Source organism: Entelurus aequoreus, linkage group LG07 (assembly GCF_033978785.1).
Source record: "Entelurus aequoreus isolate RoL-2023_Sb linkage group LG07, RoL_Eaeq_v1.1, whole genome shotgun sequence".
In the NCBI taxonomy this organism is placed as follows: Eukaryota; Metazoa; Chordata; class Actinopteri; order Syngnathiformes; family Syngnathidae; genus Entelurus; species Entelurus aequoreus.
The window spans coordinates 33922005-33937367 of record NC_084737.1 but is presented as its reverse complement, the minus strand read 5'-3'; the positions used below and the strand labels follow the sequence as shown (position 1 = coordinate 33937367).

General features: G+C 39.9%; 2 protein-coding genes across 2 annotated transcripts; one reads left to right on the top strand and one right to left on the bottom strand.

Annotated features, from left to right (window-relative positions):
- LOC133654358 (octapeptide-repeat protein T2-like) lies at positions 1-441 on the top strand. Its single transcript, XM_062054681.1, has one exon. It carries the CDS (start codon positions 1-3, stop codon positions 439-441), a length of 441 nt encoding a protein of 146 aa, XP_061910665.1.
- A 7685-nt stretch (positions 442-8126) lies between these two features.
- On the bottom strand, positions 8127-14068 carry mfsd4ab (major facilitator superfamily domain containing 4Ab). The gene is made up of 10 exons (XM_062052037.1): positions 13839-14068; positions 13574-13772; positions 13239-13481; positions 11309-11471; positions 11060-11175; positions 8924-9097; positions 8694-8841; positions 8551-8621; positions 8351-8471; positions 8127-8256 (listed from the first exon to the last, which is right to left on the bottom strand). Exons 1-10 carry the CDS (start codon positions 14066-14068, stop codon positions 8159-8161), a joined length of 1563 nt encoding a protein of 520 aa, XP_061908021.1. The 3' UTR covers positions 8127-8158.
- Positions 14069-15363: the final 1295 nt, after the last annotated feature.

The window sequence follows — 15363 nt, the reverse complement described above, 5'->3', positions numbered from 1 at the left end:
ATGTTGGTTTGTACGGAGCCCCTAAAGGGACATGGAGGGTGTGGGGAGGTGGGGCAGGCGGACCAACAGCAAGGCGTGTCCCGCCGGGGCCGACTCCGAGATGGCGGCGAGGAGGCGTGGACGAAGAGCGAGCAGCAAGGCGGGGTGCGCCGGGAGCGACGCCGCAATCGAAATGGACTGCAGGTGCGTGGATCGGGCAGCTGGGCACAATTAATTAACCTCCTCGCACTGAATAAAAGTGGAGCAGCAGAGGAGGAGGGGGAAGAGGAGGAGACGGAGAGAGACGAAAAGAGACAGACCCAACGAGAGGCGGATGCGGAGCGAGAGCGCAGGAAAGCCAGAGGGAGACGAAGACGCAGGCGGCTGAAAAGCAGGCGGCGGAGCGAGCAGCAGGTGGAGCCGGAGCTGAAAAGCAACCAGCGAGAGACTTTGAGATATTGAAAAATAAAGAAAGTCTACACCTGCTAGACAATGTCATTCCTTGGTGGTCCTGAGAACCCACCCGACAGCTGGAGTCTGTCACAGAGGGAAAAAAATGTTTTGCGAGATGTCGCAAAAGGTTTTTTTCCTATGTCAGTGAACTGGAAGTAAAACAGACAAAGCGATGGAGGAGCCTATCCATCATCCGTGGGAGAAGTTTATTGATTTTTATTTTAGTATTGGCCTAACATATGAAGACATCAAATCTGTTCTTGCACGTAGACATGGCTTTGACATAAGTGAGAGACATCTGAAAAGAATACTCAGGGCGAGGGGGCTTTCTCGTCGTGATGGGTACTGTGGCTGTTTTACTTCTGGTTCACTGACATAGGAAAAAGTATTGCGAGATCTCGAAAAAAGTATTGCGAGATCTCGCAAAACATCCATGTCCCTTTAGGGCAGGCCTGGGCAATTATTTTGACTCGGGGGGCCAAATTTAGAGAAAAATATGTGTCTGGGGGCCGGTATATCTATTTTTAGGAAAACTAATATAAAACCTCACAATAAAATCTGATCAAATGCTAAACATTTTCTGACAGACCGCCTTAAAAACGGAATGGAATTTCAATTTTTTCTATGAACGATAAAACCCTGAATATTGAGAACATATGAACGTTATGCCCCCTATCCATCCACATATTTTACAATCAAGCCAAATGCAAAAAAAAATGCAACAAACACAGCGAAATATGAATGTGAAGGGTAAAAAACCCAAAAACATCTACAAATCTGATATATCTGATACATCACTAAGCTTTAGAACTTTCTTGTAAAAATCTCCGTCTGCGTCTGTCCCTGGCACTCGCATTTCAGGCTGGCCGCTCTGGAAACACTCTGTGGAAACGCCCCCCACCCACACTGCTTGGTGCCTCATCTGAGCTGCTGTGACAAAGATTACCATAGTCATTAGTAGGGTTGTACGGTATACGGGTATTAGTATAGTACCGCGATACTAATGAATCATATTCGGCACCATACTGCCTCTGAAAAGTACCGGTCCGCCACACCCTAAGATTTTTTGATAAAATAAAGCCAATAATGAAATGTTTTCCGGTCCCCTTTATTTAGAAAAGTATCTAAATAATATTGGCATCGGGACAACGCTAGTCCCTAAAATATCATGCAAAAGCGCAGATTCCAACCATTGAAATACTTTGTATAGTTCAAGACTTATGGTAATTTGAAAACATCACTGCACATCATAATGGCAGCTACAGTTTCCATCGTAAAGGTCTACAAAAAATATTTGGGAATATCCGGCGAGCCAGATTGAAAAACTTAACGGGCCGCATGTGGCCCCCGGGCCTTAATTTGCCCAGGTCTGCTTTAGGGGCTGCCTAGATTTGAGATACAAGTGATTTGAATTAAGGGCTCTGTCACAGAACCGATTAGGTTGAGGTACTAGTGTAACTTGAATCCAGGTGGAGTCTACCTTTTGCCCAGAGTCAGCTGGGACATGCTCCAGTTTACTGCAAGCTTGAATTGGAAAAGCGCTAAAAAAAATCCATGGATGTTTGGCTGCACTGGTGCTAACACAACATGTGGGGTGTCCTGGCTGGTTCACCAGTCGTATTGTTGCTTTTGCTAAGCTTCAAGTCAACAAAAGCACGCATAAATGACACATTAGACGCTGATTTAAGGACTGAATTCTTCTGACGATTTACTTGCTTGTAAAATATGTACGTAAACAATCTATTTTAGTTTCCCTGACATTTAGTTGACTTCTCTTTTCAAAGGTTCATCCACGCAGATAGGATGGTTCTGTTATGGCAACAGGAAATGTTATTACTTCTGCTTCCAGCCTCAGTTCAGCCAATTCTGCTGACAGCCATAATATATCGTAAACTGTTAAAGATAAAGAAAGTGCTACATTATAATAGAAGCTATGCGATTAGATAAGTAGTTCTCTGTTTACCCTTTAAAATGCTTTTCACGGAAATGCAAATGTATCTTCATGACTTATTGTGAGCTTCTTCTCTGCATGATTAGTGCTGTCAAACATATTTATCGTCACATATCAGCAGTCTAATTAGATTTTCCAAAGCTCCTTTTCTTGTTCCTTATGTGATTTAGCTGCTAATGTTTTATGTCACCTCTCAACAGAGGCAGTAAATGTATTAGATTAGCTGTGTAACATGAACCCGCATATTTGATGAAAACTAAAATTATACAGTTGTCCTAAATGTCCTACACCAAAGTTTTTAATTGCTATTGGCGCTCTTGTGCAAAGTCATGAGACAAGTACAAGTCATAATACATGTGTTTTTTTCACATTTGCACAGGAAGGGCTTGTCAAATAAATCAGATTAATCACACTTTTGAAATTGGATTAATCACGTTTAATCACAGTAAAGCATTTGCGTACATAATTAAAATTAACCTAAAAAAAAAGACCCCAATATTTTGACACAAATGCAATTTTATTTTCGGAATGTCTCACATTTTTTAAATGTACATTATATATTTGCTCAAAACCTGTTAAGAGGTTTTTTTTAGCTTTTATTTTTAAACGAAATTTGCCAGCGAGAATACCTGTCGTAGTCTCCTTACTCACCTTTGCACTGATACGGTGCATCCGGAAAGTATTCACAGCGCCTCCCTTTTTCCACATTTTGTTGTGTTACAGCCTTTTTGTCCTCAAAATTCTACACACAATACCTCATAATAAATTGGCACCATATTGATTCGAATGTGAAAGGTATACATGCCACACAATAAACATTAACAATGTCAATAATCTTTAGTATAAGGCCAATTTGACTCGTCCCTAAAAGAGAAAACCATAATCCGATATTATACTTTGTGATTGTTTTCAGGCATCACTGCTGTTTGAGATGGCTAAAAGATCAATTTCTCAGGTGGATGAAGGACCTTTGGGTCTGCAGGGTGAGATAGTCAGAAAATTATAAGCAAGGCAGTGTTCAGGTTTTAACATATCTTTTAAAGTTGATCTTGATGAGAACAGATCACTGATAGTAGCAAAACAAGTCAAACTTGACCACATTGCAAATCATGGATAATGGCTTCTGAAGTGAGTGCTAAATATTTGATGACATTAAACAGGAAATAAGAGCTTCCTTTGAGAGTTGAAGCTTGTGTTGTGATGTTTTCTGCTGTGCTGTTTGGGAAAGAGGTTACTTATTGTGTTTAACATGCACAAGCATTGCCTGGTAGATTTTACTGCAGCATTTACTCCATGTCCATGTTTACACATTTTAATATCATACATACGACTCTCAAACAGTTCATCTTCTAAACTCTACGCTTCGATCAAAACCCAGAGGCACTGATTTAGACATTAAGGCAGTCAACTTGGCTCTTGGGGCCCCATGACTGGGGAACATGCATTTATTAGTATATGCTCTTTTGCTCCACTTTCCTCCTATTATCAGAAGTGTGTGGCGATTGGGTCACCTGGAACGCTAGAAATGTTTGACAGTCATTTTGTGTTTGTATCATACGTCAATTTGGATTGAGTTAAGCTCAAGGCATTTCTGATATTTGTTGAATATTTTGTAAAAACACAGCTCTGTGTTTCCATTGTTAAAGAAATGCATGTTCTTTAGTTTAAAACCAACAAAAAACATGTGTTATTTTTTTAAGATGACAGTAGTTCAAAGAATACTTTCCCCACATGGGCCTCTTCTGCATCAGCATCTATATTTGTATAACTCTGATGATCATAATAACCACATAAACCAAAGCAGGTATCATTTAAACACAGTAAAACTAGTGCTATTAAGTTGTTACTAAGAAAATAAAATCAGAATGAAATACATTTTTGAATTTGGATTAATAATGAATAATACTGACAATAATGATAATAACAATAATAATAATAATAATAATAATAATAATAATAATAATAACATGTCATTACTCACTTGTATAATTTGAATTCACTTAAAAAAAGACCCCAATATTTGGACACAAATGCAATTTTATTGTCAGAATGTCTTACAGCAACATTTTAAAAATATGTTGCATCAATTATTTGTTCAAAACTCTACCAGTCACGGTGTATTTTGGAGTGAGCAGCGAGCACACAAGATTAATTTGCGTGTATACATGGCTAATGCTGTTACGGTGCACACACCTGCCGCCTCTCACTCTGCTGTGCGCTCCGCTGAGCGCACAGGGCGTTCCTCTCCTGCAGCAGCCTGACGCTGATGAGACCCACGCCTTCATAAGCCCGCGCGTCCTGCGTTCCAGTGCCAGAACGTAGCTACTTGTACCTGTACAGTAAGCCTTACACGTCTCTAGTTTCCTTGCTTATGTGCTTCCTCGCTCTTTGTGTTTCCCCTCCGTTGTGCTCATTGTGTCTTGTCCTGTGTCGTCATCCAGCAGTCCTTCGTCATCCCCTGGTTTCGAGCTGTGTGTCTCGTCTCCCCGGACCCCCTCTGGACTTCCTGCTACCTTGCTGGATCCCGACCTCCTGCCTGCCCCCGGACAACGACGCCTCGCTCCAGCCCCTGACCTCCTGCCTGTCCCTGGACCTCCGAGCCTGCCTTTCCCTTTCTGGACTTCCGCACCGATCTCAACACGCACCTTCAACACCACATATAATTGTTACACATAGTCACACTGTATACATTTGGATTAGTCACACACTTAATTTATATATTTTAATAAACACGCTGCAAAATAACGACGTCCCTGCCTCCGTGCCGTCTCCTTCTCCCACTGTACCGTTACCAATGCGGTAATTTTTGATGATTCATCACGGAAGTTAACTCATTATTTTTGACAGCCCTAATTAAGGCATGACCTACACCAAATAGCAGTGGAACATTGTAGTTATTGGTTAGATCCAAAGCTTAAGATCTATTAGCTTTATCTTATTAGCATGTAGCATTTACATTGCTACGGTCCCACATAGCTAAAAAGGTCAAATGAACACAATCGCGCCCTGTACGAGTGGCACACTGCGTATGACAAACAGTCACATTATTAGGGATAGAACATTTAAACTGGGATTTCACCCATCCATCCATTTCCTACCGCTTATTCCTTTCGGGGTGGCAGAAGGGCTGGAGCCAATCTTAGCTGCACATGTGCGGAAGGCTGGTTTCACCTTGGACAAGTTGCCATCTCATCGCAGGGCCAACACAGATAGACGCACAACCATTCACACTCACATTCTCAAACTAGGGCCAATTTAGTGTTGCCAATCAAAATATCTCTATGTGCATTTTCACAGGTCATGTAGCTGTGAAAATGGAAGAAATCATTTTTTGGAGAAATTACACTAATTTAGTGCATTGAAATGTACCGACCATGAAAATAATGTATTGCCCTTGAGCAAAATGCAACGTCTACTGCTCCCTTTTGGATGTTTGTAGGATGGCTGAGAGATAAAAAAAAAAAAGTTGTATACGCTGGGGATCGAGTCACTAAATCTGAAGTTATATATTGACTGGAAAACTGGTTGACTTTTGGAATATATTGCTTAAGTCCAACCAAGTACAAAGCCTCCTCTGCATCAGAGTAGTGCAAAAGCAGATTAGTTAATCTAATAAATTGAAAAGGACTACTTATACTTATATAACTATATAGTACAGTGGTTCTTTACCTTGTTGGAGGCACCGAACCCCACCAGTTTCATATGTTCATTCACAGAACCCTCCTTTTTTTCAAATTCAAGACAAAGTTACTATATGTTTTTGGTAACACTTTAGTATGGGGAACATATTCTAAGCAACAAAGACTTAATTTAGAGTTTTTTGGACACTAAGGGAACATATTCTAAGAACAAATACTTAATTTAGAGTTATTTGGTTAGGGTTAGGGTTAGGGTTAGAGGGTTAGGGCCAGGGTTAGAGGGCTGGGGTTATAATAAGGTCATGCCGAATAAGGCATTAATAAGTACTTAATAATGACTAGTTAAGAGCCAACATGTTACTAATTTGCATGTTAATAAGCAACTCATTAATGGTGAATATGTTCCCCATACTAAAGTGTTACCATGTTTTTTTACTGGTGCCCAAAATTAACCCTGCATGAACATTACCTTGTTCGAACAACAAAACCAACACAGTGCATAAACTCACAACAAATTACACACCTGCAAATCAGTCTGACTTCTGCTGTTGCCGTATCCGTAATACGCCGATATGGAGAAGTTTTTATTTACACGACGAGTCGGGTGTGTTTTGACCTCCTCCGAACCCCTGAGCTCGACTCACCGAACCCCTAGGGTTCGATCGAACCCAGGTTAAGAACCACTGATATAGTATCTGGATACATGTTTTCACTAATCATCTCTAAATATTTAAATATACAAAACATGCAATAGATGAATATACAATAAAAATATATATAGAGTAACTAATTATCAACCAGAGAATAGACAACACAATTATACAGTGTTGGATAGTATTACTTTATTGGTTATAAAAACAACAACAAAAAGATGATATAAAACACTTTCAGCTTTCTGAATTATAAATGGGCCTTTAACTACAATTACCAAAATGAATACAATAGATATTAATCTTGATGCTTTTGTAGGTCTTCATCTGGGTTTAATGCTATAATTATCTGCCAAAACCCTAGGGGGCGATGTTTTCCTGGGAGTGGGCAACCCCAACTCTTGTTAACTAACTATTTAGCCTCCTGTGTAGTGGTGGTAAACTGTCAAGACATGGACTGTGAGGGTTTTGTTTTCCCGAGATGCAAGAATAGAAGTGGACATGGCGTGAAGGTAAGGACATCATTTAATTTTACTATGAAAAAGGAACAAAGGGTGCAAACAAAAGGCGCGCACAAGGTGGAGAACAAACTTGGCTATGAAACAAAAGAACGTCAACACATAAACTGAACTATGGTCATAAACAAAAACTTACTTGGAAATCATGGAGCATGAACTATGGTATCAACAGGAAGCAAAGGATAGCATGGGTGTCAGAAGTAATGTCGCCAGCCAGACTGCCTGGCAACTGCAAACCTAAATACTGGTGACATGATTAGTGAAAACAGGTGCGTGACTCAAAATGTGAAACAGGTGAAACTAATGGTTGCTATGGTGACAAAACAAGGGAGTGAAAAACCAGGAACTAATTGACCAAAACCAAACAGGACATGACTAAAACAAAACATGATCCCACAGACTTGACAGTAAACAATGGCAACCATAGGAATATCCCGATTGTGGTTGGAAATAGAATTAATCGATGTGGAAAAATCGGTCACTTTTTTCCACATGATGGTCTGAAACAAACAAAAAGGGGGAAAAAGGGGAGAAGGCATTTGATATAAAAATGTTGCTTTTACAATAGTGGAAAAAGAAAAGTACATTAAAGTACATTAAAAAAATTATGTATTTTAAAAGCTGACCAACATTGATGCAAAATGTTTATTATTTTTTAGGTCCGCCAAAGGTTTTGGAGGGGGAGGAGTGTGACGCTGTAGCATAAGCCAGGCTGCCCTTGCGAAGACTTTCAAAGATGGCGGACGTCAAGTTGTTTTTCCAGAGCCTGAATCAAGAGCACCTTTGGAGTAACTGAATCCTGCCCTCCTTTTTGCTTCAAGCAAAGTTACATAATCGACATAATTCTTGCCGTCAATTATTGTGCCCCATTCACATTTTGCTAATAGTAACAAACAAGTCTTTGTGGTAAATACATTTATTTGATGAGTGAATGTTTGCTCGAGATATCATAACCAAAAAAAACGTCTCTCAGCTCTTCCCTGCCTCTTTTTCGGGCTCAACTTTGGCCGATCCATTTTGTTCGGGCGTTTCTTCCTCCACCATAGCGGACTTCTTTGTCGTTCCTGCTGGGATGTAAGTGAGTAAAGAAAATTATGAAACACAAGAAAACAATTTTCACAAGCACTAATAAGTGTCTGAAAAAGTGGTTGATTATTGTACCTGTGAGGTAGTTTGTGTGCATTCGAGCAAAGAAAAACAGGCCGATGAAAACCATTAAACCAATGCAGGCGATAATCACTCCACACAGAAGAAAGCTATAACTGCCCTCCGTCTGGATAATCTGTGGATATAAAAGCAAAATTAAATGTCCACTGTTTTGTTTTTTTTGCCAAATGTGTGTTGAAAAACATCACACTTACCGAGCCAACCAGAACCTGCATTACCATCTCGCCCATCCCGGCACTTGTCACCAGAATTGTGGTGGCACATCCTGCACAAAGTCAGAGGTTGCCTCATTAGTGTAATCTGTTTTCGGTGTAATTTATCTACTACCGTAACGCACCCTGGTAACTGAGGATGTCTTCAGTGTAGGCGAGCATGCACGGGAAGATGCTGCTCAGGAAAAACCCGCACAAACCGGTACCAACAAAGAGAAAGGTGCTGCTGGTGTATAAGATAAGTAGCAGCAGCACAGTGACAATAGCGCCGACCTGTAAGACGGACAGGGACAATCAGACGGACAAATAGAGCATTTGACCTTTATGTTTTAGTGCCTCATCAACATGGCAGTACCAGGTTAAACATGAGCAGCCTCACAACTGGGAAGCGATACGTCAGAGGGATGGACAGCAGTCTGCCTGCAGTGATTGCTGCCCAAAAAATGCTGGGCAGGTAGCCTGCTGTCTTATGGGACAGAGATATCGGCGGTGCAACAGCATACGCATACACAAAACCGGCATATGCGCCCTGAAAAATAAAAACATATTATGTCATTTTTAGGCATTTGGAAGGTCATTTAAGCCCTGTTTGTGTGGCCTTAAATTTTTTATTTTTTTTTGTGGCCTGAACTTGGTTTTTAATATTACTTTTTTATTATTATTATTAGATTCATGAAAACCCCCCACCCCATCTTAAACTTAATGTCGTCAGCCCACATACACACACTCAGTATGTTTGCACGCACTAAAAACAATTTATTGATTTAACTTGGTTGAAACTAGCTTTTTACACAAATGTAAAGACCTTAAGGTTTTCACCTGCAGCTTGTAATATCTCCAATCTTAAAGTTTTGATAATTATACATCCTGGCATTATTAAATTAAATATAATTATAAATCTGTCAAGTTTTCCTCTACTTCATAGTGTAAGGTAGAGATCAACTGATTCATGAATAATTCTCAATATTACTATTATTATTAATATTATTATTATTATTAGTAATTCCACTGGGCATCTTTAAAAACAAGACACATCTGCTTCAAACTTTAATCAGGGTTCCTTGAATGCACCACATTTATGTGCTATGAGCCTGAGATGCAAAAGTGAAACTTAAACATAACTTTGTCCCATGCTGTCGCAAATATATTTATCATACTTTTACCTTTCTTCTATCACCTCATCCTGGTTCCCAAATGTTGGCACTATATGTGAATGTATAAATGTGAGTTTAAAATGATGTAATTATGTCTGTGTTCCTTGCTGGCTTTGCCGCTACCATGAGTAACAAAGCATTTTGCAGGTTGTGTTACACATTCCTAATTGGATTCAGACAAACTTACAATTGAACTTTGACACCAAAATCGATTTCATTAGAACTTTTATGATGTCATGTTTTATAAGTGACGGATTTAAATCAAAGAAAAAACTCTTAAAATCTTTCCGAAGCCTATGCCGTGATCATGTGGTGCCCCTAGTAGTTGTGGCCAGAAACAACCGCATAGAGTGTCTAGTGTCTAGTTCAGTGTTTTTCAACCTTTTTTTGAGCCAAGGCACATTTTTTGTGTTGAAAAAATCCAGAGGCACACCATCAGCAGAAATAATTTTAAAAAACTCAGTTGACAGTAAAAAGTCATTGTCGCAATTGTTGGATATAACTTTAAACCATAACCAACCATGCATCAATATAGCTCTTGTCTCAAAGTAGGTGTACTGTCACGACCTGTCACATCACACCGTGACTTATTTTTAGTTTTTTGCTGTTTTCCTGTGTGTACTGTTTTAGTTCTTGTCTTGCGCTCCTATTTTGGTGGCTTTTTCTCTTTTTTTGGTATTTTCCTGTAACTGTTTCATGTCTTCCTTTGAGCGATATTTCCCGAATCTACTTTGTTTTAGCTATCAAGAATATTTCAGTTGTTTTTATCCTTTTTTGTGGGGACATTGTGATTGTCACGTCATGTTCGGATGTACATTGTGCACGCCGTCTTTGCTCCACAGTAAGTCTTTGCTGTCGTCCAGCATTCTGTTTTTGTTTACTTTGTAGCCAGTTCAGTTTTAGTTTTGTTCTGCATAGCCTTCCCTAAGCTTCAATGCCGTTTCTTAGGGGCACTCACGTTTTTTTTTTTTTTGGTTAAAGCATTAGATACCTTTTTATCTGCACACTCCCTCCCGCTGTTCCCGACATCTACAAAGCAATTAGCTACCGGCTACCACCTACTGATATGGAAAAGTATTTCACGGTTTCTTTGCCGAGTTCTAGACAGCACCGACACTCAACAACAACACATCATTTGCAGACTATAATTACTGGTTTGCAAAAAATATTTTTAACTCAAATAGGTGAAATTAGATAATCTCCCACAGCACACCAGACTGTATCTCACGGCACAGTGGTTGATAAAACACTGGTCTAGTTTATGGCATATACGTTATTAGCTGTGTGGCAGTTGGCTGTGTCTCTATTGTTTGTTATTTTGTGCACAGCTCACTCACCACAATGCCATCCGTCATGAAGAGCACCATACCACCAAGGATGTGGATCATGAAGAAGGATACTGGCAGCCCCCGCAGGTTATCATTCTGACAGCAGCTAAAGATATCCCCATGACCTGTGCCCGCAAATGACACATTGCAGCACACAAAACGGCAGTTATTGTTTTTTTCCCCCTCCCTCATGAAATTCAGTGGACATGCAAAGAAGGACAGCATGCATTAGTCATGGGAATACGGTTTTATATTTACCTCCACCTTCATGGGCTGCCTGTTCCACTTCTGTGCCCTCAGCTCCCTGCTGGTTTTCCATGGCCAGTTCATCTTTGTCCAGGAGACGAGGAGTGCTCCTGGGACAGCACGGGATCAGCTGCTCCCGATACATCAGGAAAAGGACAATGATAGGCACAGGCAGCTGCGGAGGAACAAATAAAAGTAATTTTCCTCTCAATAGGGATATTGAACTAAATTGTTTTGGGGCCACATTTCCAGAAAACTGAGGGTGGGGGGATTTCTCTCTTTATTATTATCCCTTTTTTGTATGTTCTGTAGAATATTTGATTTTGGTCTTGTCAGTTACAGGTGTGTGCTGCTGCGTTTAAGGACCTTCTACAAAAAAGCTAGTCAAAGATAATGTCTATGACAGCCCCAGTGTTTTTAGGAATCATCTGCATAAATGTGAACCACAATTTTTTTTTTTTTTTTACTGAACTCGAGTGATACCGATTGAATAGCCCAAATGGTGCAAAAGAAAGGACCTAAAATAGAAACTTGAGGAACACTATGAGTATAATATTACTACTGTATAACGAAGTTGAACAAATGACTACTGATTTTGTCTGAAGTAAACAAGCTACAGCCACACATTAGTTACATAAATCCCATAACAAAAAACCTTTGTAAGTGACAGAAATGGAGAGCACTTGAAGGGGTACCTTGAGGAACGCCTCAGTTATGTAAATCATTAGTTTGGACCTCAGTGTTCTATGTTTGTTAGCAAGGTTGAAAATGTCATTGCAAGGATCTGCCAATATGTTTATAGTGGTCCATGTTCCTCTGAGGTTCTTAACCTTTTTGACCTAGGGGGCCCAACCTTTTTCACTAAAGAGGGGCCCTGAGCCCACTGAAATAGTAACACTGATAAAGTCATCCTTCACATGATTTTAATCATATTCAATTATTATATCTAACCTACATACAGTTTAAAAAACCTTGAAACCAAAGATCAGACTGGTTTAAAAAGATAAGTACTATTCAAATACACTGCATAAAAAGGGACTCATAAATAACTGACGAAAAATGTATTTACATACAACTATGTTGTGCTAAAATAAATAAACTAAATTTATAATAAATATGTTTCTTGGCCTTTGTTTAGTGGCCTTGTGGTTAGAGTGTCCGCCCTGAGATCGGTAGGTCGTGAGTTCAAGCCCCGGCCGAGTCATACCAAAGACTATAAAAATGGGACCCATTACCTCCCTGCTTGGCACTCAGCATCAAGGGTTGGAATTGGGGGTTAAATCACCAAAATGATTCCCGAGCGCGGCCACCGCTGCTGCTCACTGCTGCTCACTGCTGCTCACTGCTCCCCTCAACTCCCAGGGAGTGGAACAAGGGGATGGGTCAAATGCAGAGGATACTTTCACCACACCTAGTGTGTGTGTGACTATCAGTGGTACTTTACTTTAACTTTAACTTGATAACATTTTTTAATACAATTAAAGTGCAAATTAAAATACGGCTTCCCCACCTTAGTCATAGTTTTTGTGTAAAAAAACTGCCACCATGACTTTAGCTTCAGTTTTTTTCTGTTTGTTTGAGATTTTGTACCGCGACCCCGAACGGGACAAGCGGTAGAAAATGGATGGATGGATTACTGCCACAAGTGGTGGAAAAGTGTTTTCTAACTGAGGGCCCATACGGACCACAGCTGAGAAACATATATTTTTTGACGGTCCTCCAGGGGGCGCTTGCGGCCCAACAATGGATCCCCGGCCCAATGGTTAAGAAACACTGCTCCATACAACAATAGAGCTCTAGCGTTTTTAGGAATTTGCTACAAAAATGTTTGTTTTGAATTGTATTAGGGGGGCCAATATGGTGTAATTTCGCCAGTTTAATAGCCCTGCACTAGATACTTGAAATATAATATCAAGTCAGTGCCTTTATTTTGTGCATTTACATTTATAAGTGCCATGATCCAGAAGGCATAGTGCACAATGGACTCTTCTTCTCCTCCCCCATGGGGCAAGTGACTCTGATTGATGTTTTGCGCTGCAATGGGACTGTTTCTCAGCAGGTTCCTGAAGTGATGCATCATCTCTGTCCCGTTCTCAGTGTGATTCCCACAGCCGTGCTCTGAGAGGAAAGGATCTGCAATCAGAGGGCTCACTAGGGCTCCGAAGCCAATGAAGAAATGAAGAGCCTGCACAAATGTCCAAGACAAAAACAAAGATGTGAATTATACTTTTAATTAAAAGCAGTTATTTTGTCTGGTTAGGGAAGATGCTCTTTCACCTGTAAGAAAACAGCTGAGTCCTTCTGATATATGGTGACCAGCTGGATGTTTGCAATGGTGTCAATAATTCCCATGGCCAAACCAGAGACAGCCATGGCGATGGCCAACACCAGGACATTATTGCACAGCGGGATGATGGCAAATATCACAGAGATGAAGAGAGCGGAGACAAATAAAGCCGACAGAGCAGAGAACAACCTAAAACAGATGAGTGTTGATTATTCATAACCAACTAAACACACACGCTCTTTCCGCCACACTTACGTCCTCTTAAAGATTCCGCCGACCGTGCTGCCGATCAACAAGCAGAACTGTTGGGAGAAGAACACCCAGGTAATCTGGCTCAGCGTGGAGTTGGTTTGACATTTCAAGTCTAGAATAGTAGGTCCAAGAAAGGCAATGCACAGTCCAAAACTGAAAAAAACACTCCAGTAAGTCAAGGTGTGGTGAGCGTTCCTTTTAAACAGAGTTACTATCCGTTGTTCTACAAACATCTTGGCCGCACTTAACCAGCCCTAAACCCTGTAAAAGCAGCTGGTTGGATCGTCGGGAGTTCCCTTGGTTTCTTTTAAAGCCTTCTGCTCCCTCTGCTTTTTGGATTGCTTAACTAAAAAAGGATGTCCTCTTGAGTTAATGGGTGAAGTGGAGATACTTCTAACAATAATATGCTTATGTGAATTGGGTCAATGATTGGTGAAAAAATAAAGCCTCTGTTGAAACGCTACCAGAAAGTGTGCATTTATGTTTTGTGTCACCAACAGGCCCAGTTAGGGAAATGTTCCCATCAGACGCACTCAGAAAGTTTTGTTCTTTTTGTGACTACACACACTTGCATCACAGTTTATTATTGTGTGAGCTGCACAGTGAGCATAGTTACAGAAACATTTTACAGGAGCAAGCCTTTATTTCATCTTGGACCTCATTGACCGATATAAAACTTAAGACATACTTTAAAGCAGTGGTTCTCAACCTTTTTTCAGTGATGTACCCCCTGTGAACATTTTTTTTATTCAAGTACCCCCTAATCGGAGCAAAGCATTTTTTGGTTGAAAAAAAGAGATAACGAAGTAAAATACAGCACTATGTCATCAGTTTCTGATTTATTAAATTGTATAACAGTGCAAAATATTGCTCAATTGTAGTGGTCTTTCTTGAACTATTTGGAAAAAAATATATAAAAATAACTAGAAACTTGTTGAAAAATAAACAAGTGATTCAATTATAAATAAAGATTTCTACACATAGAAGTAATCATCAACTTAAAGTGCCCTCTTTGGGGATTGTAATAGAGATCCATCTAGATTCATGAACTTAATTCTAAACATTTCTTCACAAAAAAATAAATCTTTAACATCAATATTTATGGAACATGTCCAAAAAAAATCTAGCTGTCAACATTGAATATTGCATTGTTGCATTTCTTTTCACAGTTCTTTTTGACAGACATTTTAGTGAGGGTCAAACCATCATGGCATGGGGGAAACTCTGGGTTTATGGTAATGAATGGAATAGTCTACTTGATTTGATGTTCAGTTTATGAACTTACATTCATATTTTGTTGAAGTATTATTCAAGAAATATATTTATAAAGGATTTTTGAATTGTTGCTATTTTTAGAATATTTAAAAAAAATCTCACGTACCCCTTGGCATACCTTCAAGTACCCCCAGGGGTACGCGTACCCCCATTCGAGAACCACTGCTTTAAAGGAGTCAATGTACAGCCTGAATAGCAATATGGATTTACAAACCACTCAAAAGGACACATCATCTTATTGTTTAAATTACTA